This window comes from Oncorhynchus keta, chromosome 28 (genome assembly GCF_023373465.1).
Source record: "Oncorhynchus keta strain PuntledgeMale-10-30-2019 chromosome 28, Oket_V2, whole genome shotgun sequence".
NCBI classification, from domain to species: Eukaryota; Metazoa; Chordata; class Actinopteri; order Salmoniformes; family Salmonidae; genus Oncorhynchus; species Oncorhynchus keta.
This window is the reverse complement of record NC_068448.1, coordinates 21,838,348-21,861,317: the sequence shown is the minus strand read 5'-3', so window position 1 is coordinate 21,861,317 and position 22,970 is coordinate 21,838,348. Positions and strand designations below refer to the sequence as shown.

At 43.7% G+C, this 22,970-nt stretch overlaps 2 protein-coding genes across 5 annotated transcripts; both read right to left on the bottom strand.

The window, feature by feature from the left end:
* Positions 1-209: 209 nt before the first annotated feature.
* LOC118360829 (syntaphilin) lies at positions 210-7,349 on the bottom strand. 4 transcript variants are annotated; one of them, XM_035740278.1, is made up of 5 exons: positions 7,213-7,349; positions 4,102-4,216; positions 3,757-3,891; positions 3,254-3,403; positions 210-2,960 (listed from the first exon to the last, which is right to left on the bottom strand). In XM_035740278.1, the coding sequence occupies exons 2-5, from the start codon at positions 4,143-4,145 to the stop codon at positions 1,700-1,702; spliced, it is 1,590 nt and encodes a 529-aa protein (XP_035596171.1). In that variant the 5' UTR covers positions 4,146-4,216; positions 7,213-7,349; the 3' UTR covers positions 210-1,699. The 4 variants fall into 4 exon arrangements, with proteins under 4 accessions (XP_035596171.1, XP_035596170.1, XP_035596173.1 ...); XM_035740277.2 differs by lacking the exon at positions 7,213-7,349 and adding an exon at positions 5,746-5,892; XM_035740280.2 differs by lacking the exon at positions 7,213-7,349 and adding an exon at positions 5,746-5,892 and having other exon boundaries at positions 3,313-3,403; positions 4,112-4,216.
* Positions 6,600-22,359, bottom strand: LOC118360830 (double-strand-break repair protein rad21 homolog). The gene is given in 13 exon segments (XM_052484214.1): positions 6,600-7,581; positions 8,459-8,607; positions 8,768-8,855; positions 10,881-11,101; positions 11,325-11,374; positions 11,376-11,502; positions 13,484-13,588; positions 13,723-13,831; positions 13,957-14,068; positions 18,472-18,571; positions 18,897-19,026; positions 22,224-22,341; positions 22,343-22,359. Coding segments are annotated over 13 exon segments (1,692 nt in total). The 3' UTR covers positions 6,600-7,215.
* Between the last annotated feature and the right edge of the window lie 611 nt (positions 22,360-22,970).

Sequence of the window (22,970 nt, the reverse complement as noted above, 5' to 3'; positions counted from 1 at the left end):
CACTGTAGACAGACAAGCGTGGCACATACTGTTGGTAAGGCCAAATATTACATGTGTAATTAAGACGGTCATTATTGTAGTGCAGAACTCGCATGCCGGCAGGTGTAGTCCTCTCGAGCAACAAAATGGGTGAATTTTCTATGGTATGTTTCAATAAAATTATCACCCTTTATCCCCCAGTAGGCTTGACCTTGTTCGGTCTGATTTCTCCAATTTTTCTTGTATCATTGATTTAATGCTGAACAGTATCTGACAACTATACCAATTATTTCTAGTGTTCTGAGGAGTGCTGAGGGCTTATTTGAGCACCATTAATCACAAGGGAATGCAAAATAGAGACCCTTTGTTTTGGGCCAAATATCATTCACAGTATTATTCCATAATTGTACTATAAGATTTGTGAAGTTGCATGATATTGTTTTCAGAGGATTAGTGAAGTGCTAAAGGAAGGAACTTGTTCAGCAAGCTATTTCAAAGGCAACTTTCAGTTTATTTTCAAAGGGAAGAGGAAATACATCCAGAGCTATTTACACTTTGCATTCTATAGCTTTTTGTGCAATTTATCAACCCAAGTAAAGACATTCCATCATTGCTTTTTCTCATTGATATTGACGACTGAATTTGAATAATTGTCAGTAATGTAGCTTTAGCGGCACGATGTGGCTCAAAAGAAGACTGGCATGGTTAATGTTTGATGACATGCAAAGCCACTACAAACTTAAAGTAGTACAGTATAGTCCCAAAGGTGGGGAAAAAAGTGCAATGTTTGAAACAAATATCTAGGCTAACTATTGATCATATTCTTAATATTGTAAATTGCAAAATTTAGTAAATTGTATATGTGCCTTAACAATAAATACCTAGCTAGCATTTTTTATGACTTGCACTGGCATTCAGCATTTGCATGGATAGTGACAGTGCTAGTCTTATTCAGAATGTTTCTTATCCTTGGACTATAAATAAAAAGTAATGAAACCAGAAAAACTTTGGATCCCTGAAATGTAATAGATTCTCTATCTCTCAGTAGTTGTGCAAACGTGTATTTTTCTATCCTCTATTTTCTTGAGAAAAAATAATAATTCAAAGACATTCAACTAGAACTCCTACTCAGATCCCTTATTCACTTAGCTCTAGAAACTAAAATGAAATGTTGCTGATGTTTAACAAGATGAACCATATTCACCCCAATTTCAAAGACAACACTAGAAGATTCATGGAGCATACATCAAAGTATTCAAGGTTCAAATGTAGCAAGTTTGTTTAAAGTGAGGTAATGGCAAAAGGCTGAACATTTCTCAGGGTTACATGCAATGTACAGTTACGGGAGACACTGTAGACCCGTGTCAAGTAAATTTAAGCAGGCTCATGCATTCCCCATCAAATCACTATTGCATTAGATTTTCTTTGATAGCAAGGCATGATTACAAATCTAACAGAAACAGGCTTGAACTATACAATTAGCCTAATTCCTGTCTGCTGTAACCAATAAACAAAATTCACAAAGGTCAACTGCAATACAATCGGATAATGTAAATCTCAAGTTCATCCTCAAATCAGACGTGGTGGGTGGAGAATAAAAAGCAATAGGAGTTTAAGTCCAAATCAAAGTCGGTATAATTGCCTTCGTGGCTGTGGCTCGTAAGAGGTTGGGGTTGCATGGTTACTGTGAGGGGAGTCAGGGGGCTAAAGAGTAAAGTTGTCAGATATCGGTCGACCCATTCATGCTTGTGGGTTCATGGCCATGGCCACATCCCCTGCGTCGCAGAGAGTGAAGGGCCACAGCGCAGCAACCCCGTAGCAGAGAGCCAATGTGGTAGACAGGCATGACCTCCCGGGGGGCCCCATGGCACAGCCAGGCCACTGTCGGCACTACCGGCATGGCCACCGCCAACAGGTCCACCAGGAAGTATCGGCTCCAGAAGTTCCGCTGGGGAGCCCCCTCCTCCCCCTCTTCCCCTTCCACAACAATTTCACCTTCAACTTCAACAGCCTCCTCCTTCTCCACCACTGTCACGCTCCCTTGCCTCTCTAGTGAATACAATGACACAGGCTTGGGCTGGCAGGTTTGGGTCACTGTTGGCATTACTGTCATCTCCACTGGGCCATCTGGAGGCAGCGGTTCTAGGTTGTAGGAGAGCTGGGGAGGAGGGGCTGAAGACAAGAAGGGAGGAAACGGTTGTTGTTCAGAGTAGGCTGGGGTGATGTCGGTTGTTGCCAGAGAGATGATGCTTAGCTCTTCTCCCCCTCCTTCCTCTGAGACCCAGGTCATGGTGGGGCTGCAGGCCTGGGATCGGACCTCTGGTTTCACATCTGTCACGGGGGCAGCAGCAGCCGCTGCCATTGCAGCCGGGGGCTCCTCCTGAGGGAGGTGCAGGAAGAGGTGGTGATGCGGGAGGCAGGTGTGTCCGCTGCACCTGCAGCTGTTACCTAGGGAATGGCAGGAGTGGGAGACGGGCAGGACAGCCCCCCCGCTGTACAGTCTCTCGTAGGTGGAGGAGTGTGGCATGGTGGAGAAGAAGGGGCCACGGGTGGAGCCGACTGGGTTTTGTTCTGACAGAAGGGCTGCTTCCAGGAGCAGGTGGGTCCGTCCCCCTTCTGCCCGTGCCGCTGCACGCAGGTCAGGCCCTGGGACGTTTCCGTTGCGGTCCAGATGCAGGCCCTCACTGCTCAGCCGGGTGTAGGTGGTGCTGCGGTTCAGGGTGCTGGCTGGGGAGCAACCACATGAGCGGGACTTGACTGGTCTGGGTCCCTGCGGTGAAAGGTATGGCTTTTGGTTGTGGGGGGATTTTTCTGGGGTGCCGAGATTTGATCGTACTGTCTCCACAACCTCATGTAGGTGCTGGATCTCCCTGCGCGCCTCCTTTAGAGCAAGCTGGGCCTCCACACGATGACACTCCTCCTCTATCCAGTCCTCTTGCATCCGACACAGCTGGGTCCTCATCTCAGTTATCTCACTGTCCCTGAGAGAGAGAGAAGGAGAGGGGGGGAGGGGTTTGAGAATATGAGGGCTTCCCAAGGAAAAGTAATCAATGTGTGGTTTGCCTTGAGAGGCATGAGAAGTCTGAGATACAATCCCAGTTTCTGTAGTGAAATGGAAGACCGTTATTGATGTTGCTATTTTTGGAGTCATAGTGTGGTTAAATGCAACCCAAGAGCTGGGTTGTGATTGAGACACTTCTATTGGCCATTAGATCTGAAGTATCACATTGATCAGGAACATTCTGCTTGTCACAACGCATCCCTCCGGACTCACCTGTGCTGCAGTATCTCAACATTCTCCCTTAGCCTGGCTCGCAGGTGTCTGATACACACCTCCTTCTGCTGCAGGGGTGTGAGGTACTGCTCTGGTGTGGGGGGACGGATCCCATGGTTATCACTGCAGGTGGTGTGCTTCGTCTGACACCTGGGTTTGCATAGGGGTGTGAAGGAGAGTGTTTAGTGATTACCAGTTATGCATCAGAGATCAATCATCAGATAAAAACTGCCATCATAACAGAGGCTGAGGAAGAGGCTAGAAGATATCAGTGGGGTCTTTCGGTTTTTAAAATAAATGATGAATCTCAAAACTACATGAAATGCTTTCCCCCCCTTTTATTGCAAGGCAGATGCTACACCTTTTTCTGAAAACATTTGCTTGGTATTCTTCTGAATCATTTTTATTGCATGATATTTTGGGCTCAACCTTAAAAAAAAAAAATCCTAAAACAAAACTGTTTGCTTGTGTCTTGCATATGATGTACAGATGCTGTGTCTTACCTGGGTGTGCCAGGGTATGTCCGGGCTGTAGGACTGCCCTCACTAGCCCTGCCAGGATAAGTGTTGGTGGGGTAAGTGTTGGTATTGGAGGCATTGCTATGGGAATGGCGCCCACTGCTAGTAGCCACTGACCGCCTGTAACAGAGAGGCTACGTTAATGTTACACATTGATGAGACTCTTATCTTCAGTCAAAAACGTTAAGAAAACAAACAAAATCAATGGATTGATCCCAAAAACTCACTCACTATACATGTGGTACTATATTACCCTAACATTTTCATACATCATCACTTGGGATCATCACACAGCAAAAAAATAATAGCGAGAGAAGGCAGCAGCAGTACCTGCGCTGACCTGCAGAGGGCTTCCGACTGGGAGGGAGTGACATGGGTGTGGACCACCACTATAGCTCTGCTGCTGGCTCCAAGATGAAGTCTAGGAAGATGGCTTACAGTTGGACTGTACAATACATAATGTACAAAGATAGAGAAAACAGAATGACATAGACAGGAGATAATCCGTTAAAAACGAACATAGAAAAGCAATCCATTTTGGTGACATTTCCTCTACCCACCAGATACCACTTTTAATCCCTGGGCAAGGACATAATCCTATGTCATGGTCTCAAACTGTGTATTAAAAAAACACATTAATTATAAGATAATAAAGTTGGGTTTTTTGGGGGAGGGGGGGGATTGTAGGCCTACTGTTTGTTGTGGCCCTGACTGCCCTGCATGTTAGGAGCCCATTGATGAGTAAACCAGTCTGGCCATCAGGAGCCCTTCAACAGATAAAGAAGCCTTTCACAGGACAGAGACAGGGCATTCTGTGAGTCCATCGCCCATCTCACTGCTGCACAACCCATCCCTGGTAACCACAGACAGCCGGGAATAAACAGAAATCATAATATCCACCTGGCAAAATCCAATGAACCAAGAGCCAAAAATAACAAATAACATAACAAAACAAAACCAGACCAGTTGGTACAGAAACAAGTGTTGTGCAAACAGAATTGCAGCATCAGCACATCTGTGGCTGACTGAGCTGAGCAGCCTAGCTCAAACAATAATAGAGCAAAAAAGTATGATCAAAAGAGAGAATCCCTGCTGAGCACAAAGCAGCTCAGAGATACAAAGACATGGTATGTCTGTGATATGCCATGTGATATGGTTGTCTACTGTCACTGTGCCAATGGGACATTTGAGGACACAGTACAATTGATCAATACAGGAAAGCATGGGAGAGCCAGGGATCACAACTACGCCTACCCTACAGTGGATAATGTAGAGCCTCTGCACAACAGGTGGTGGTGGGTCAAGCAATGTACTTCTTATGTAATTGTGAGCAGCAGCAGACGGCATAACTGGTATGTAGGATGAGGGTGAATTAACGGGAATAAGGTTTAATGTTGGCTGATCATTTGATTCACCTTAATGCAACCTACCTAGGTTTCTGGGAAATTACTGAATCAGGTTGAGCATGGTGCTTTACGTCATCTGTACAATGCAGAAGGGCAAGGAGCGCTGTACAGGCTTTTCGCTCATGAACAAACTGAACATTACCACTACAATTGGCAATATTTTAATCAATTTCTTATTTTCCTATAGACGCGTGCGCTGTTGATGAATGGGCAAGATGCAGAAAGCCATTAGCACTAAAAATATCAGTTGGATCTCCGTGCGTCACTACGAGAGACATTGACATTATAGAAAACAACTACTATACCATAGATTATATGCCAGTGCATATCTAAAAGCAAAATCCTACCAGCCAACATCACTTTCCGGTGAACACAAACATTCCATCCAACGTTTGGAATCTTCGGGACGAGGCAGAAATAGGTGACAAACGAATTTAGCCCTGGCTGTGCCCTACATAGGCTACTGGGATTCAATACACCAGCCTCCTCTCTGATGCAGCGATTACCTGACTCTGTGATCTCTGACATAGCAGTACACTAACAAGATGATACGATTCCCAACATTTACCATTTTTGCAGGCCGATAAATAGTCCTACATCGTGGAGTAGAATATGTCCCCTCCGGACTTGTGTATGGACGCTTGAGAACCGTCACCAGTGGCAAGTAGATGGTTACTGTGCTGCTGATGAGAGTCTATGCCGGGAGCCACCTGTGTGAAGCTAGCCACAATAGCGAAATTTGCTGTTCGCCTTCAAAATAAAAGTTCCCCATTGTGATTAAAAAATAACAGTGGAATCAATCACGCAATAATTGCACTAATGCTAAACAAGGTCGGAATGTTATTATATAAATTCAACAAGACAGTAATTAAAAATACTCAGTGATATCCAAGGATAACAATTCTGACGTTTACACAAATAGCGTCATAGGTCATACTAAGGAACTTCAAATGTGGGAAATCACCTCAATATTCAGCCTATTGTGAGTAATGAACATTCATATTGCAATGTACAGCCTTACCTATGGCTCTTCAGTCCATGAAATGGGTATCAGCCTTTTATTTTGAAGGTAAACCTCAAATTCCACGATTGTGGCTAGCTTCACACAGGTCTGAGAACCTGCTACGAAGACGTTTAGGTAATTACGTACAATGCATCGGATTCTCGCAAAGACACAATGAATCATGGCGCACCATTCGGCAATTATCTAACACCTACCGATGGTAGGGCATCTGGGGATGGTCTGATGGTAGTATCTTGCCAACATGTTTATTTACAAGGGGCATGGGTGTTTGGAACCAAAAATGTATCAGGCCAGGGCAACAGTGTTGTATGTAAATGTGTAATGAAATAGATTCATTAAAATAATTTCCATTGTATCCTCATTACTCTTCAACGTATTAACTCAACATCCTTCTATGGTGAACTTCTACTTCTTTTAATTGAGACTTGAAATACATACTTTACAAACATTGAAGAAGGCTGCTCATACATTTCATTGAATAAAATTCACTGTTATACTTACAGATCGTTAAGAATAAAAACAATTCCTTAATTAAAAACACTGAACTAAAACTACGCTTATTAAATTACTGAAATTGGTAAATCCAACAAATCCTAGTCTGTCGGCATAATGAACAAAACCATCTTATTCAAACAAGTAAAGTTAACCTAAAGCTCCTGAACAAAACAACAGAACATTCCAAAACATTTACTCTGACCCAATGAGACAAATCAGATGTTAACCCTGTGCAAATTATGTCTTGTAGCAGGCCCTGCTTTCTCACAAAGGGAGTGACTTGGGTCTGGGTCCTGGGAGATTCATAGAGGTGACATAACTATCTCATTAGTGCTGGATATCACAACCCAGTTTGATAAATATTATCCAAATAATATTTATTGGTGTAATCAGTTCTTAATTAGTGTCCATGCTATGAGACGTATGACGAGGGTGTCTAGACCGCTGGAGTTTTGTGCAGTTATTGACAGATAGCAGTGAGTCTATGAATGAGGCACAATTAGCAGGTGTCTTCACCTCTTAGAACCTGAGTCCAGGTGTGGCTATAATGTCAGCGTAAGGCTCGCTCTGGTGCAGGTCCAGGGCCTGCTGTTTCTTCAGCACCAGGAGGCAAAAGAAGGTAGCCGAGGCCTGGGAGCGACTGTTCCTCTCACACAGCATCTGCAGGCTGAACATGGCGTTGCTTCTGCTGCTCTGAATCTGTTTAGGGATGTCATCAGGACAACATAGAAAAATCTGATTTTTTTTTATAGGGGATAGGTCAGTTACGGATTGATTATATAAAGGATAAATGTCAGAAAAGCAGGGAAAATCCCATCCCAGTTTGTTATAACACAACACACAATCATCGCACATTGCAGCAATTTCATTTCCACCAACTGTCACCTAATCATGCCCTTTAATCCTCAAAGTCATCCTGGCTGTCCACCATAGACTGTAGTGTGGTATAACAACACATTACAGAGTGTACTGTAGTACATCACATCACACCACACTATTTATTTTACCCATTTTTTGTGATATCCAATTGGTAGTTACAGTATTGTCCCATCGCTGCAACTCCCCTACAGACTCCAGAGAGGCAAAGGTCGAGAGACATGCGTCCTCCGGAACACGACCCTGCCAAGCCGCACTGCTTCTTGACACACTGTTCACTTAACCTGGAGGACAGCCACACCAATGTGTCAGAGGAAACACTGTCCAGCTGGCGACCGAAATCAGCTTGTAGGCGCCCGGCCCACCAAAAGGAGGAGTCGCTAGAGCGTGATGGGACAAGGAAATCCCGGCCGGCCAAACACTCCCATGACCCGGACTCCGCTGGGCCAATTGTGCGCCGCCTCATGGGTCTCCCGGTCACGGCTGGCTGTGACACAGCCAGGGATCAAACCCGGGTCTGTATTAACGCCTTATAACGCTACGCCAATCAGGAGGCCCTGTTTGTGCTTTTCTGTGTGTAAGCATGCGAGTATGTGTGTGTATTCAATGCATGTGAAAGAACCTGTGTGTGCCATGTCACATTCGATGGAGTTTCCCTGTCCATTCCAGCAGGATGAACATGCATGGAATCCTCCTAAGGAAGCTCAGGGTGAGAAACCTCAAATCTACTCTCATCCTGAGACAAGAAAAAGAGAGAAAAGGAGAAAGGGGGAACAAGGAATGTGGTCAGAAAAAGTTAGACAATGGGGAAACCTGGTTGAATAAATATATAAACACTTTTTAATGGTGAATTTTTTTTATCTAGTGTTCATGTTGAACTCTTTACATGTACTGTGTCCCAGACGTCCTCAGGTGGGTTGTCAGTCCCATTGTGGTGCAGAGGAGTGAGCTCCACATTGTGTCCCATTCTCTCAGGATCCATAGTCTCATGCAGGACACTGAACTCACTGGGCAGGTCGCTCACGTCGCTTTCCACTGTATACACACATAAAATTAATAAACCCAAATAGGAAACATAACAGTTCAAAGGTAATATGAAATTCAATTCTCCCAATTTCATGAAATGTAATGACTTGTATTCTCAGACGATCACTTCTATAACATGGTGTTGCTCTGTGTGAATATGACCTCCTACCCTCATGTCTCTCCTGTCTCATCTCTTCACGGTCATCTTCATTGCCCACTCGATCTGTTTTCCCCCGAAACACATCACTGGAATAGAGCTGGAATAGAGTTGTTGAAACTAAATGCACTGCTTCTATACATCACTGTGAACTCAATTTCCTCACTTAAGTATGGAATCCAACATTTATATATTGAAGGCTTGACTTAAGTGGAACAACATTCTTAAGCTAAATGTGTACTTTTTAGTATAACAGATGAGATAGGAAGGCTAAGAAGATCAACAGGGACCTCAGCCACCCGAGCCACAGCCTGTTCACCCCTAACCATCCAGAAGGTGAGGTCAGTACAGGTGCATCAAAGCTGGGACCGAGACTGACCGAAACAGCTTCTACCTCAAGGTCATCAGACTGTTAAATAGTCACCACTTGCCGGCGTTCACCCAGTACCCTGCCCTGAACTTTAGTCGCTGTCACTAGCCGGCTACCACCGGGTTACTCTACCCTTCACCTTAGAGGCTGCTGCCCTATGTACATAGTCATGGAACATTGGTTCCTCAAGATTGTGTAACTGAGTCAGGTTTGTAGGCCTCCTTGCGCGCACATGCTTTTTCAGTCCTGCCCAAAAACATTCTATAGGATTGAGGTCAGGGCTTTGTGATGGCCACTCCAATATCTTGACTTTGTTGTCCTTAAGCCATTTTGCCTCAACTTTGGAAGTATGCTTGGGGTCATTGTCCATTTGGAAGACCCATTTGCGACCAAGCTTGAACTTCCTGACTGATGTCTTGAGATGTTCCTTCAATATATCCACAGAATTTTCCTACCTCATAATGCCATCTATTTTGTGAAGTGCACCAGTCCCTCTTACAGCAAAGCACCCCCACAACATGATGCTGCCACCCCCGTGCATGGTGTTCTTCAACTTGCAAGCCTCCCCCTTTTTCCTCCCAACACAACAGTGGTCATTATGGCCAAACAGTTCTATTTTTGTTTCATCAGACCAGAGGACATTTCTCCAAAAAGTATGATCTTTGTCCCCATGTGCAGTTGCAAACCGTAGTCTGGCTTTATTATGGCGGTTTTAGAGCAGTGGCTTCTTCCTTGCTGAGCGGACTATCAGGTTAAGTCGATATAGGACTCGTTTTACTGTAGATATAGATACTTTTCTACCTGTTTCCTCCAGCATCCTCACAAGGTCCTTTGCTGTTGTTCTGGGATTGATTTGCACTTTTCGCACCAAAGTACAATAATCTCTAGGAGACCAAACACGTCTCCTTCCTGAGCGGTATGACGGCTGGTTGTTGTTTGTACAGATGAACGTGGTACCTCAGGCATTTGGAAATTGCTCCCAAGGATGAATCAGACTTGTTGAGGTCTTGGCTGATTTCTTTTGATTTTCCCATGATGTCAAGCAAAGAGGCACTGAGTTTGAAGGTAGGCCTTGAACTACATCCACAGGTACATCTCCAATTGACTCAAATGACATCAATTAGCCTAGAAGAAGCTTATAAAGCCCTGACATTTTCTGGAATTTTATAAGATGTTTAAAGGCAGTCAGCTTAGTGTATGTAAACTTCTGACCGCTGGAATTGTGATACAGTGAATTATTAAGTGAAATAATCTGTCTGTAAACAATTGTTGGAAAAATTACTTGTGTCATGCACAAAGTAGATGTCCTAACCGACTTGCCAAAACTATAGTTTGTTAACAAGAAATTTGTAGAGTGGTTGAAAAACGAGTTAATGTACATAAACTTCCGACTTCAACTGTATATACTGTATTCTAATCAAGGCCTATCCTATTTAACTATTGTTGTACATATATTATTTTTCAAATATACTACATATTCTATTCATATACTGTTCATATTGTATATACATGCCATCACATACAGTATATATATTTATACTCCGGACACTGGCATTGCTCGTCTTAATATTTATATATTTCTTAATTCCATTATTTTCCTTTTTAGATGTGTGTGTATTGTTAGATATTACTGCACTGTTGGAGCTATAAACGCAAGCTGATAAATATGTGTTTGCAACCAATACAATTTGACTTGATTAAAGGTAAATATGTCAACCTATGATGGGACATATGTTGATTTCACACCCTGCTTACCTGTTGAAGGTGTGGATGAATGACATGGGCACAGAGGTGAATGTCCACCCCTCCACTCTCTTTCCATTGCATGAGTTGGTGGGTGGGTGGGGCTATGTCCAGTGGGGCGGTGAGATCTGAGTAGTCAGTGAGCTGCTCCCTGATGGCCTGGTTGGACATCTCCTTGGCCTGGTCCACCACCAGTCTCCTTCTCCTCTTCCCCTTCTTCCTCTCCAAGGTCGCTAAGGACAAACTTTAACTCCAATGGCTTACCTTACCTGTGCTTTTCACACTTGGGAGTTTCTACCACAGATAATAAGTAAGAAGGTAATGTGTTACTTATGGCTTTGATATATGATATAGGTTGTGTCCAGTTAGATAGTTGTGTTTGAGGGACAGTAAGTGTGCTTCGGAGAATGGCCTTGTGGTGTCAAGATGTTGCTTGTTAGGCAGGTAAATATTTACGAGTCACAGCGACAGGCTCCAGAGCAAAGCCCTCCTCCTCATTGACCAACAGTCGTCTCATTCAGGACAGGTGTTGTCTCATTCAGGACAGGTGTTGTCTCATTCAGGACAGGAGTTGTCTCATTCAGGACAGGGTGATCCTCCTCCATGGGTACAGATGTAGAAGAGTCTGGACGACCTGCAATGCAGGGTTGTGGAATGAAGGGCATGCTGTCTCAGTCTACTATTGTGAAAACATAAAGTAGACACGGACAGCATACAATTGATTAATATTTCACTGTATAATGTAATAATGATAAAGCACCCAATTTTGGGAAAAGGTTCAAGAACGGAAAAATCCAATTTACTCCCTGCAAAGTTTACAGCAAAGTGGAATTAGCACATGAATAATGAAATTATACTTTTCCAGTATGCGTTGCCGCTTGCTGTGAGAGAGGGTGCTTCAATGCTTGCACAAAGTATAACCACAGAGATGCTAAACCCGGAGGCGCAACATTGCGAGACTACTGGGAACACCTCTGGGAACGCTGGTGAAACAGACCAAGCAGACTAGGCTGGGGTTTGAGAAGTCAATGAGAGAAGTGAAAAATGATTCCTTAGTTGTAAATTTTCCTCTAAATCAAAAGTCACAACCTAGATTTGAGCCAATGTCTTAAGTAGTTGAAAAAGTTATTACTACAACCTCGTTAAAGTAGCAAACTGACACGTTTTCATTTCTGTCAAAAACAACTTTACATCAAAGGAACTGCTCGTGCAGTTCGGCACAAGCCGATTGTTAGACCCGGTGACATGTTTCTGCGCAAGAGCTTAGCTAGCCAACGACGCCATGACATCGCCTACAAGCGCTACCGGGGATATCTATTGGAGAAGCAGTTTCTGCTTATCTTCATACCTTACTGTCTTTGGTAGTCTCATACAGATGTAGACCCCTTCATATCTACAATTACACTGAATATTTAGACAGGGTATAAAGTTTCCTAAAATGGCGAGAATCTGTCTCCTCACCACGCGCTCTCACCACTGGTGTCCCTCAGGGCTCTGTTCTAGGCCCTCTCCTATTCTCGCTATACACCAAGTCACTTGGCTCTGTCATAACCTCACATGGTCTCTCCTATCATTGCTATGCAGACGACACACAATTAATCTTCTCCTTTCCCCCTTCTGATGACCAGGTGGCGAATCGCATCTCTGCATGTCTGGCAGACATATCAGTGTGGATGACGGATCACCACCTCAAGCTGAACCTCGGCAAGACGGAGCTGCTCTTCCTCCCGGGGAAGGACTGCCCGTTCCATGATCTCGCCATCACGGTTGACAACTCCATTGTGTCCTCCTCCCAGAGCGCTAAGAACCTTGGCGTGATCCTGGACAACACCCTGTCGTTCTCAACTAACATCAAGGCGGTGGCCCGTTCCTGTAGGTTCATGCTCTACAACATCCGCAGAGTACGACCCTGCCTCACACAGGAAGCGGCGCAGGTCCTAATCCAGGCACTTGTCATCTCCCGTCTGGATTACTGCAACTCGCTGTTGGCTGGGCTCCCTGCCTGTGCCATTAAACCCCTACAACTCATCCAGAACGCCGCAGCCCGTCTGGTGTTCAACCTTCCCAAGTTCTCTCACGTCACCCCGCTCCTCCGCTCTCTCCACTGGCTTCCAGTTGAAGCTCGCATCCGCTACAAGACCATGGTGCTTGCCTACGGAGCTGTGAGGGGAACGGCACCTCAGTACCTCCAGGCTCTGATCAGGCCCTACACCCAAACAAGGGCACTGCGTTCATCCACCTCTGGCCTGCTCGCCTCCCTACCACTGAGGAAGTACAGTTCCCGCTCAGCCCAGTCAAAACTGTTCGCTGCTCTGGCTCCCCAATGGTGGAACACACTCCCTCACGACGCCAGGACTGCGGAGTCAATCACCACCTTCCGGAGACACCTGAAACCCCACCTCTTTAAGGAATACCTAGGATAGGATAAAGTAATCCTTCTCACCCCCCCCCCCCTTAAAATATTTAGATGCACTATTGTAAAGTGGCTGTTCCACTGGATGTCATAAGATGAATGCACCAATTTGTAAGTCGCTCTGGATAAGAGCGTCTGCTAAATGACTTAAATGTAAAATGTAAATGTAAAAGACTACCCAAATAAACACAAAAAAAATCACCTTCTTGGTTAATGTTCATGGGGGCAATCTCTGGCATCACATTTTGTGGTTCGGCTGGGAAAAGGTCCATCAAAAAAGCATTCTCACTGGAACTGGCCATGAAGTCTATTCAGGATTTGGAAAGGGGTTTGAGACATTGCATAGGTTTGCCTTTGAAACATTCTTGATGTGTTCAGATGTGCAACAGATATGTTATCTTCAAGTGAATCTGCTGCTAAAAATCCAGGTCGGGACATTACCCAAGATGTCAATGCCTTTGTCCTCATCGCCAAAAGCATCTCCGTGCTGGGCCAGGCTCAGGTAACTCACATCTAACATGCCCCCTTGGTGAGACTGGGTCTCAATCACCTACAAATATTAGTCAGAGTAAGTTACTGACAGAAATGTGAGTGAAGGAGAGAAAGGTGGGCTATGGTGAGAAGGAAAATAACATTGAAAGAGACACAGGCAGGCACTGTAGAGTAGCAACCCTAACCCTTACCAAAGTCATCAAATGTGAGAAAGCTATTTCCAAAATCCTCTTTGAGGGTGATGTCCTCTGTTCGGCACTGATTCAGTAAAAAATGGTCCACAACATTACATTTACATTTACATTTAAGTCATTTAGCAGACGCTCTTATCCAGAGCGACTTACTATGGCACTAGAGTCAGAGAGGGGAGAGAAAATAAATTACTTTTCGATATAAACATCATAAATACTGCTACGTGAAGCTTCCACACCACCATGATCTATTGAATATAGGGATGCTCGATATATCGGTGAACATATATCTGCAAATGTCTAGTTTAAAGCCGATGTGCAAAACCAATGTCAAAGCTGACATGCATACCTATATAAAGTAAGTACATGACTAATGACACCACGTAAAATTTTGCGCTACACGTGCAGCAAAGCATTCCTAACCTAGCCCACAATGTCTGCTGTGTGGATCGAGCAGTCATTATGAAAGAGTAGAACATTTTCAACAAGACAACTCAAAGGCGAAGTCCATTAAAGCCAAGATAATGGAATTCATTGACCTTGACAATCAACCGTTCTCTGTCATGGGTGATGTTGGCTTCTGCCATCTGGTTGAGCACCGGTACACACCACCAAGTGCGCTATTTTTCAGATGTTGCCCATTGCCGTACTTGAATTACACAGGAATTGCATCACTGCTGTTAGCTTCACAACAAACTGTCATATTATGGAATGCCATTTGGGTCTTTTAAGTGTAAAAAAAAATACAGTAGCACTGTCAAAGCTGTACAAAAAAGTCTGCAAACAAGCAAACACCGGCCATGAACGATGTGTTTACAATACCGCGTTGGTAATAAAGCATCATTTGTTCGACCGTAACTTCTGGTGTAGCTAGCTTTAGTTTGGTACCTAGCTAGCACCAATACAACCAGGCAGAAAACAATTACCAGTAGAAACTGCAGTCGTTTTCATTATTCTTAGCAATGATTTAGGAATCCTTGTGAGTAAGTTTAAGCTAGGTTGCCACTTGTTGTTCGCCTATTGAAATTGAACTTCAATTCATGCAAATAAATAAACTCAACAAAAAGAGAAACGTCCCTTTTCCTGGACCGTCTTTCAAAGATAATTCGTAAAAATCCAAATAACTTCACAGATCTTCATTGTAAAGGGTTTAAACACGGTTTCCCATGCTTGTTCAATGAAACATAAACAATTAATGAACATGCACCTGTGGCACGGTCATTATAACACTAACAGCTTACAGAAGGTAGATAATTAAGGTCACAGTTATTAAAACTTAGGACACTAAAGGGCCTTTCTACTGACTCTGAAAAACACCAAAAGAAAGATGCCCGGGGTCCCTGCTCATCTGCATGAATGTGCCTTAGGCATGCTGCAAGGAGGCATGAGGACTGCAGATGTGGCCAGGGCAATAAATTGCAATGTCCTGACTGTGAGACGCCTAAGACAGCGCTACAGGGAGACAGGACGGACAGTTGATCGTCCCAACAGTGGCAGACCACGTTTAACAACACCTGCAACGGTAAGTTGGTGGTTGAAGATATCCCTCTAGTGGTGTGGGGGCTGTGCTTTAGCAAAGTGGGTGGGGTTATATCCTTCCTGTTTGGCCCTGTCCGGGGGTGTCCTCGGATGGGGCCACAGTGTCTCCTGACCCCTCCTGTCTCAGCCTCCAGTATTTATGCTGCAGTAGTTTATGTGTCGGGGGGCTAGGGTCAGTTTGTTATATCTGGAGTACTTCTCCTGTCCTATTCGGTGTCCTGTGTGAATCTAAGTGTGCGTTCTCTAATTCTCTCCTTCTCTCTTTCTTTCTCTCTCTCGGAGGACCTGAGACCTAGGACCATGCCCCAGGACTACCTGACATGATGACTCCTTGCTGTCCCCAGTCCACCTGACCGTGCTGCTGCTCCAGTTTCCACTGTTCGGCCTTATTATTATTCGTCCATGCTGGTAATTTATGAACATTTGAACATCTTGGCCATGTTCTGTTATAATCTCCACCCGGCACAGCCAGAAGAGGACTGGCCACCCCACATAGCCTGGTTCCTCTCTAGGTTTCTTCCTAGGTTTTGGCCTTTCTAGAGTTTTTCCTAGCCACCGTGCTTCTACACCTGCATTGCTTACCGTTTGGGGTTTTAGGCCGGGTTTCTGTACAGCACTTTGAGATATCAGCTGATGTACGAATATATAAATACATTTGATTTGCACAGGATCGGTACATCCAAACAACACACCTGTTGGACAGGTACAGTATGGCAACAATAACTGCCCGAGTTACACCATGAACGCACAATCCCTCCATCAGTGCTCAGACTGTCCGCAATAGGCTAAGAGATGCTGGACTGAGGGCTTGTAGGCCTGTTGTAAGGCAGGTCCTCACCAGACATCACCGGCAACAACGTTGCCTACGGGCAAAAACCCACCATCGATGGACCAGACAGGACTGGCAAAAAGTGCTCTTCACTGACGAGTTGCGGTTTTGTCTCACCAGGGTTTTGGTTGGATTCACGTCTATCGTCGAAAAAATTAGTGTTACACTGAGGCCTGTACTCTGGAGTCGGATCGATTTGGAGGTGGAGGGTCCGTCATGGTCTGGGGCGGTGTGTCACAGCATCATCGGACTGAGCTTGTTGTCATTGCAGGCAATCTCAACGCTGTGCTTTACAGGGAAGACATCCTCCTCCCTCATGTGGTACCCTTCCTGCAGGCTCATCCTGACATGACCCTCCAGCATGATAATGCCACCCGCCATACTGCTCGTTCTGTGAGTGATTTCCTGCAAGACTTGAATGTCAGTGTTCTGCCATGGCCAGCGAAGAGCCCGGATCTCAATCCCATTGAGCACGTCTGGGACCTGTTGGATCGGAGGGTGAGGGCTAGGGCCTTTCCCCCCAGAAATGTCCGGGAACTTGCAAGTGCCTTGGTGGAAGAGTGGGGTAACATCTCACAGCAAGAACCGGCAAATCTGGTGCAGTCCATGAGGAGGAGATGCACTGCAGTACTTATTAATGCAGCTGGTGGCCACATCAGATACTGACGGTTACTTTTGATTTTGACCTTTGTTCAGGAACACATTGTTCAATTTCTGTAGTCACGTCTATGGAACTTGTTCAGTTTATGTCTCAGTTGTTGAATCTTATGTTCATACAAATACTTACACATGTTAAGTTTGCTGAAAATATTAAACACAGTTGACAGTCAGAGGACATTTCTTTTTTTGCTGAGTTCAGCTAGCCAGCTACATAACCTTGTTGCCCAAAGCTAACGTTATAAGCAGCCAGCTAGCTTCATCTGGCTAGTGAGGCTGACTGGGTTATGTGTTGTGAAGCTAGCCACAATAAGGATCAGGCACAATAGTGGAATTTTTCAGTTTGCTTTCAAAATAAAAGTATGTCATTGACAGTGATGCAAATGAATACAAATAGTAGAATTATACCATACTTTTATTTTGAAGACTTACCGCAAAGTCCACTATTGTGGATAATCCTTATTGTGGCTAGCTTCACATAGATGGGTCAGAACACCATTAATCAAATAAGAACGGTCTTATAAATTAGGGTTATTTTAGATGACACCTAGCTATATAGTTAGCTAGCTAACTATAGCTACTGAAACAGAGTATGTAGTTTTGCTATGTTTTTGGCGAAGAACATTGTTTGAGCTAGCTTTTTTTATGACCAGCACTGTAGATTTGCGAGACTTCACCAGCATCATAGCATACGTATTGATGAATCGTTGGAACATATGAAATACGAGTGATAGTGTAATCAATGTGTAATAACTACGTAAAAAAATTATGAAAGCGTTAAATGTGATATGTGCAATCATATTCAGGTCCTGATTGGTCAACAAGTGTTATTTGACATGCAAAGACCCAAACGGCATTGCATAGAAATCCTGGTTGAGAATGAAACGACTGAACGAAATAACAACGAAACAGCACAGCAAGTAAGTGAAAGAAATAGGTTTTGATTATGTTTTACTGGTAATGGGGACATATGTAAATGCCAACAAAATAACTTTTTGGTCAATGTGGTGGTGTGTGTAACCTTTTATTTAACTAGGCAAGTCAGTTAAGAACAAATTCTTATTTACAATGACAGCCTACCCCGGCAAAACCCAGGTGAAGCTGGGCCAATTGTGCGCCGCCCTATGGGACTCCCAATCACGGCAGGATGTGATGCAGTCTGGATTCGAACCAGGGACCGTAGTGATGCCTCTTGCACTGAGATGCAGTGCCTTAGACCGCTGCGTCCATGTCTGTGTGTTAACTATTTAACTGTACTAGAATCCTTAAAAGGCTGCTAAAAATGTTTATATCGGTTATCGGCATCAGATTGTTTGGCAAGGAAAATATTGGATATCGGTATCGGGCATAAATGTAATATCGGTGCATCACTAATTGAAACACTGACACTAGCCTTAATGGGGTAGGGCTTATTGGGAGTGTACATTTTGGTTTTGAATGTGAGTGAGTTAAATGAGGAGAGAGAAAGGAAAACAAAAGTACTTTGTGTCTGGTAGCTGGGAATCGAAGTCAGTGAAATCCTCCATCAACGTGATGGCTTTAAGTGTGGCCTCCAGTCCTTCAACAGGCATGTCAGTCTTTCCTAATGGTGACAGAAATAAATGTATAATTTTATACAAGACTTCAACTGATATACGTTTCCAATTATCAGAATAACATGGATATCCTGTCTTTAAAATGCAGGGATCTACACAAAGCATGTAAGAGGGCTGCTGTGCCACCTTGTGGACTGGCTGCAGCACCAGGTTTTTAAAAAAGTTTTAATTATTTTTTTGTTAAATAAATATATACACTTTATTTGTTCTCATTTAAGGCCAGGCACCAGACCCTAATATGGTATATTTTGCTCTAGATTGCAGCACCTTGAAATGTTGACATTGACTACACAAAAAGGATGCTTGGCTAACCTGGTCTGAAGGCTACTTTAATTTTGACAACAGCGTCATTGCAGTCAGCAAGTAGATATTTGGCTTTTCTGAAGTATATCCTCACTACTCCCAGGAGTAGGTGGCCAAAAGTCCGCAAGCCGATCTTTGTCTTGAGATGATTTCACACAAGCACAGAGACATAAAAACAGACAAGAGGGGCAAGCCTAAGTCGGGCTATATCATATTTTACAGATGATGTGCTCATTGTGTGGCTACAGGTACAGTGGGGAGAACAAGTATATGATACACTGACGATTTTGCAGGTTTTCCTACTTACAAAGCATGTAGAGGTCTGTAATTTTTTATCATAGGTACACTTCAACTGTGAGAGACGGAATCTAAAACAAAAATCCAGAAAATCGCATTGTAGGATTTTTACGTAATGAATGTGCATTTTATTGCATTACATAAGTATTTGATACATCAGAAAAGCACAACTTAATATTTCGTACAGAAACCTTTGTTTGCAATTACAGAGATCATACGTTTCCTGTAGTTCTTGACCAAGTTTGCACTCACTGCAGCAGGGATTTTGGCCCTCCTCCATACAGACCTTCTCCAGATCCTTCAGGTTTCAGGGCGGTTGCTGGGCAATACGGACTTTCAGCTCCCTCCAAAGATTTTCCATTGGGTTCAGGTCTGGAGACTGGCTAGGCCACTCCAGGACCTTGAGATGCTTCTTACGGAGCCACTCCTTAGTTGCCCTGGCTGTGTGTTTTGGGTCGTTGTCATGCTGGACCATCTTCAATGCTCTTACTGAGGGAAGGAGGTTGTTGGCCAAGATCTCGCGATACATGGGCCCATCCATCCTCCCCTCAATACGGTGCAGTCGTCCTGTCCCCTTTGCAGAAAAGCATCCCCAAGGAATGATGTTTCCACCTCCATGCTTCACGGTTGGGATGGTGTTCTTGGGGTTGTACTCATTCTTCTTCTTCCTCCAAACACTGCTAGTGGAGTTTAGACCAAAAAGCTCTATTTTTGTCTCATCAGACCACATGACCTTCTCCCATTCTTCCTCTGGATCATCCAGATGGTCATTGGCAAACTTCAGACGGGCCTGGACATGCACTGGCTTGAGCAGGGGGACCTTGCGTGCGCTGCAGGATTTTAATCCATGACGGCGTAGTATGTTACTCATGGTTTTCTTTGAGACAGTGGTCCCAGCTCTAGTCTGGTAATTGACCAGGTCCTGCCGTGTAGTTCTGGGCTGATCCCTCACCTTCCTCATGATCATTGATGCCCCACGAAGTGAGATCTTGCATGGAGCCCCAGACCGAGGGTGATTGACCATCATCTTGAACTTCTTCCATTTTCGAATAATTGCGCCAACAGTTGTTGCCTTCTCACCAAGCTGCTTGCCTATTGTCCTGTAGCCCATCCCAGCCTTAAGCAGGTCTACAATTTTATCCCTGATGTCCTTACACAGCTCTCTGGTTTTGGCCATTGTGGAGAGGTTGGAGTCTGTTTGATTGAGTGTGTGAGTGTGTGTCTTTTATACAGGTAACGAGTTCAAACATGTGCAGTTAATACAGGTAATGAGTGGAGAACAGGAGGGCTTCTTAAAGAAAAACTATCAGGTCTGTGAGAGCCAGAATTCTTACTGGTTGGTAGGTGATCAAATACTTATGTCATGCAATAAAATGCTAATTAATTACTTAAAAATCATACAATGCGATTTTGTGGATTTTTGTTTTAGATTCCGTCTCTCACAGTTGAAGTGTACCTATGATATAAATTACAGACCTCTACATGCTTTGTAGGTAGGAAAACCTGCAAAATTGGCAGTGTATCAAATACTTGTTCTCCCCATTGTATGTGGAGTAGAGGTCGACCGATTAATCGGAATGGCCGATTAATTAGGGCCGATTTCAAGTTTTCATAACAATCGGAAATCTGTATTTTTGAGCGCCGATTTTTTTTACACCTTTATTTAATCTTTATTTAACTAGGCAAGTCAGTTAAGAACATATTCTTATTTTCAATGACGGCCGAGGAACGGTGGGTTAACTGCCTCGTTCAGGGGCAGAAAGACAGATTTTCACCTTGTCAGCTCGGGGAATCCAATCTTGCAACTTTACAGTTAACTAGTCCAATGCAACAACGACCTGCATCTCTCTCGTTGCACTCCACAAGGAGACTGCCTGTTACGCAAATGCAGTAAGCCATGGTAAGTTGCTAGCTAGCATTCAACTTATCTTATCAAAAACAATCAATCATAATCACATGGTTGATGATATTACTAGATATTATCCAGCGTGTCCTGTGTTGCATATAATCTGACTGAGCATACAAGCATACAAGTATCTAAGTATCTGACTGAGCGGTGGTAGGCAGAAGCAGGCGCATAAGTGCGTTTTGCCAGCAGCTCTTCGTTGTGCGTCAAGCATTGCACTGTTTATGACTTCAAACCTATCAACTCCCGAGATGAGGCTGGTGTGACCGAAGTGAAATGGCTGGCTAGTTAGCGCGCGCTAATAGAGTTTCAAACTTCACTCACTCTGAGCCTTGGGGTGGTTGTTTCCCTTGCTCTGCATGGGTAATGCTGCTTCGATGTGGTGGCTGTTGTCGTTGTGTTGCTGGTTCGAGCCCAGGGAGGAGCGAGGAGAGGGACAGAGGCTATATTGTTACACTAGCAATACTAAAGTGCCTATAAGACCATCCAATAGTCAAAGGTTAATGAAATACAAATGGTATAGAGGGAAATAGTCCTATAATAACTACAACCTAAAACTTCTGACCTGGAAATATTGAAGACTCATGTTAAAAGGAACCACCAGCTTTCATATGTTCTCATGTTCTGAGCAAGCTTTCTTACATGGCACATATTGGACTTTTACGTTCTTCTCCAAAACTTTGTTTTTGCATTATTTAAACCAAATTGAACATGTTTCATTATCTACTTGAGGCTAAATTGATTTTATTGTATTATATTAAGTTAAAATAAGTGTTAATTCAGTATTGTTGTAATTGTCATTATTACAAATACATTTTTTAAATATAAATCGGCCGATTTAATCGGTATTGGCTTTTTTGGCCCTCCAATAATCCATATCGGAGTTGAAAAAGCATAATCGGTCGACCTCTAATGTGGAGAGCTGTATCAGAAACAATTTCATATACTTTGAGACATATATATATAGCTATGGCCACGAAAACGAAACCTGAAAGGCGAGGTATTATTCATTGGATAACAGAGTAAGTTACTGTAGACAAAAAGAACATGGTGAGTGAGTTAACTCAGTCAGAGGCAAATACATTTGCTCACTGTTTATATATTTAGGAAGATAAAAAAAAGTGTACTGTTACCTGCGGGGAAATTATGTGTTTGATGGTGCTCTCCAAATTGCATTCAAACACATGAGTTTTGGTGATTTTGCGCTCCCAATGCGCTGCAAGCCAGATTTTGGCCAGAGGCCCGCGCTTGGAAGTGAGTGTAGAACATCATGGTCAAAGCCTTGGTGGTCTATCTTGTCCTCACTGTTGATATTGCTGCGGGTTTGTTTTGATAATACAATACATGTGGTTCATTTTATATGGGATACGGCACAATTCACTTGCAAAATATTTGTTTAACAAGCATTAGCTAGCTAACGTTCCTGTAGCTCATGGTATGAAAACAAGCCTCTTTATCGAACGCGTCGTTGACAACAAACTGGAGCTAAACTCTGACCTGGCTAGCTACCTTCGTTTACATGTGTCCCTAATACTAACTAGATGGAGAAAATGTAAAATGTCTAAATCATTTACCACCCTTTTCCAAATAAAATAGAATAATTTGATACTCACACGTTTCGGTCCAAAATAAGTAATGGAATGGCGCGAGATTAACCATATTTACTCACATTACCGCGTATTTGGCACCAACATGGCACAAGAGTGGAGCAACCTGTCTCGAGCAAAGTGATAGATACCAATTTAGTTACATCGTGTGGTTTTAGTCTAACCGGGTGACATGCGTGAGGTTTAAACGTTTTTATGCTACAGTTTTGATTGTAACCATCATTTTTTTATTTATCTCTGAAGTAGCTACAGTAAAACTTCTCAATTTGAACA

Coding starts and splice junctions, on each gene's coding strand:
- LOC118360829 (XM_035740278.1), bottom strand. CDS start 4,145: ATGTCACTCCCTCCCAGTCGGAAGCCCTCTGCAGGTCAGCGCAG. Junction 3,892..4,101: donor CCCTCTGCAGGTCAGCGCAG/GTACTGCTGCTG, acceptor TCTCTGTTACAG/GCGGTCAGTGGCTACTAGCA. Junction 3,404..3,756: donor ACATACCCTGGCACACCCAG/GTAAGACACAGC, acceptor ATGCAAACCCAG/GTGTCAGACGAAGCACACCA.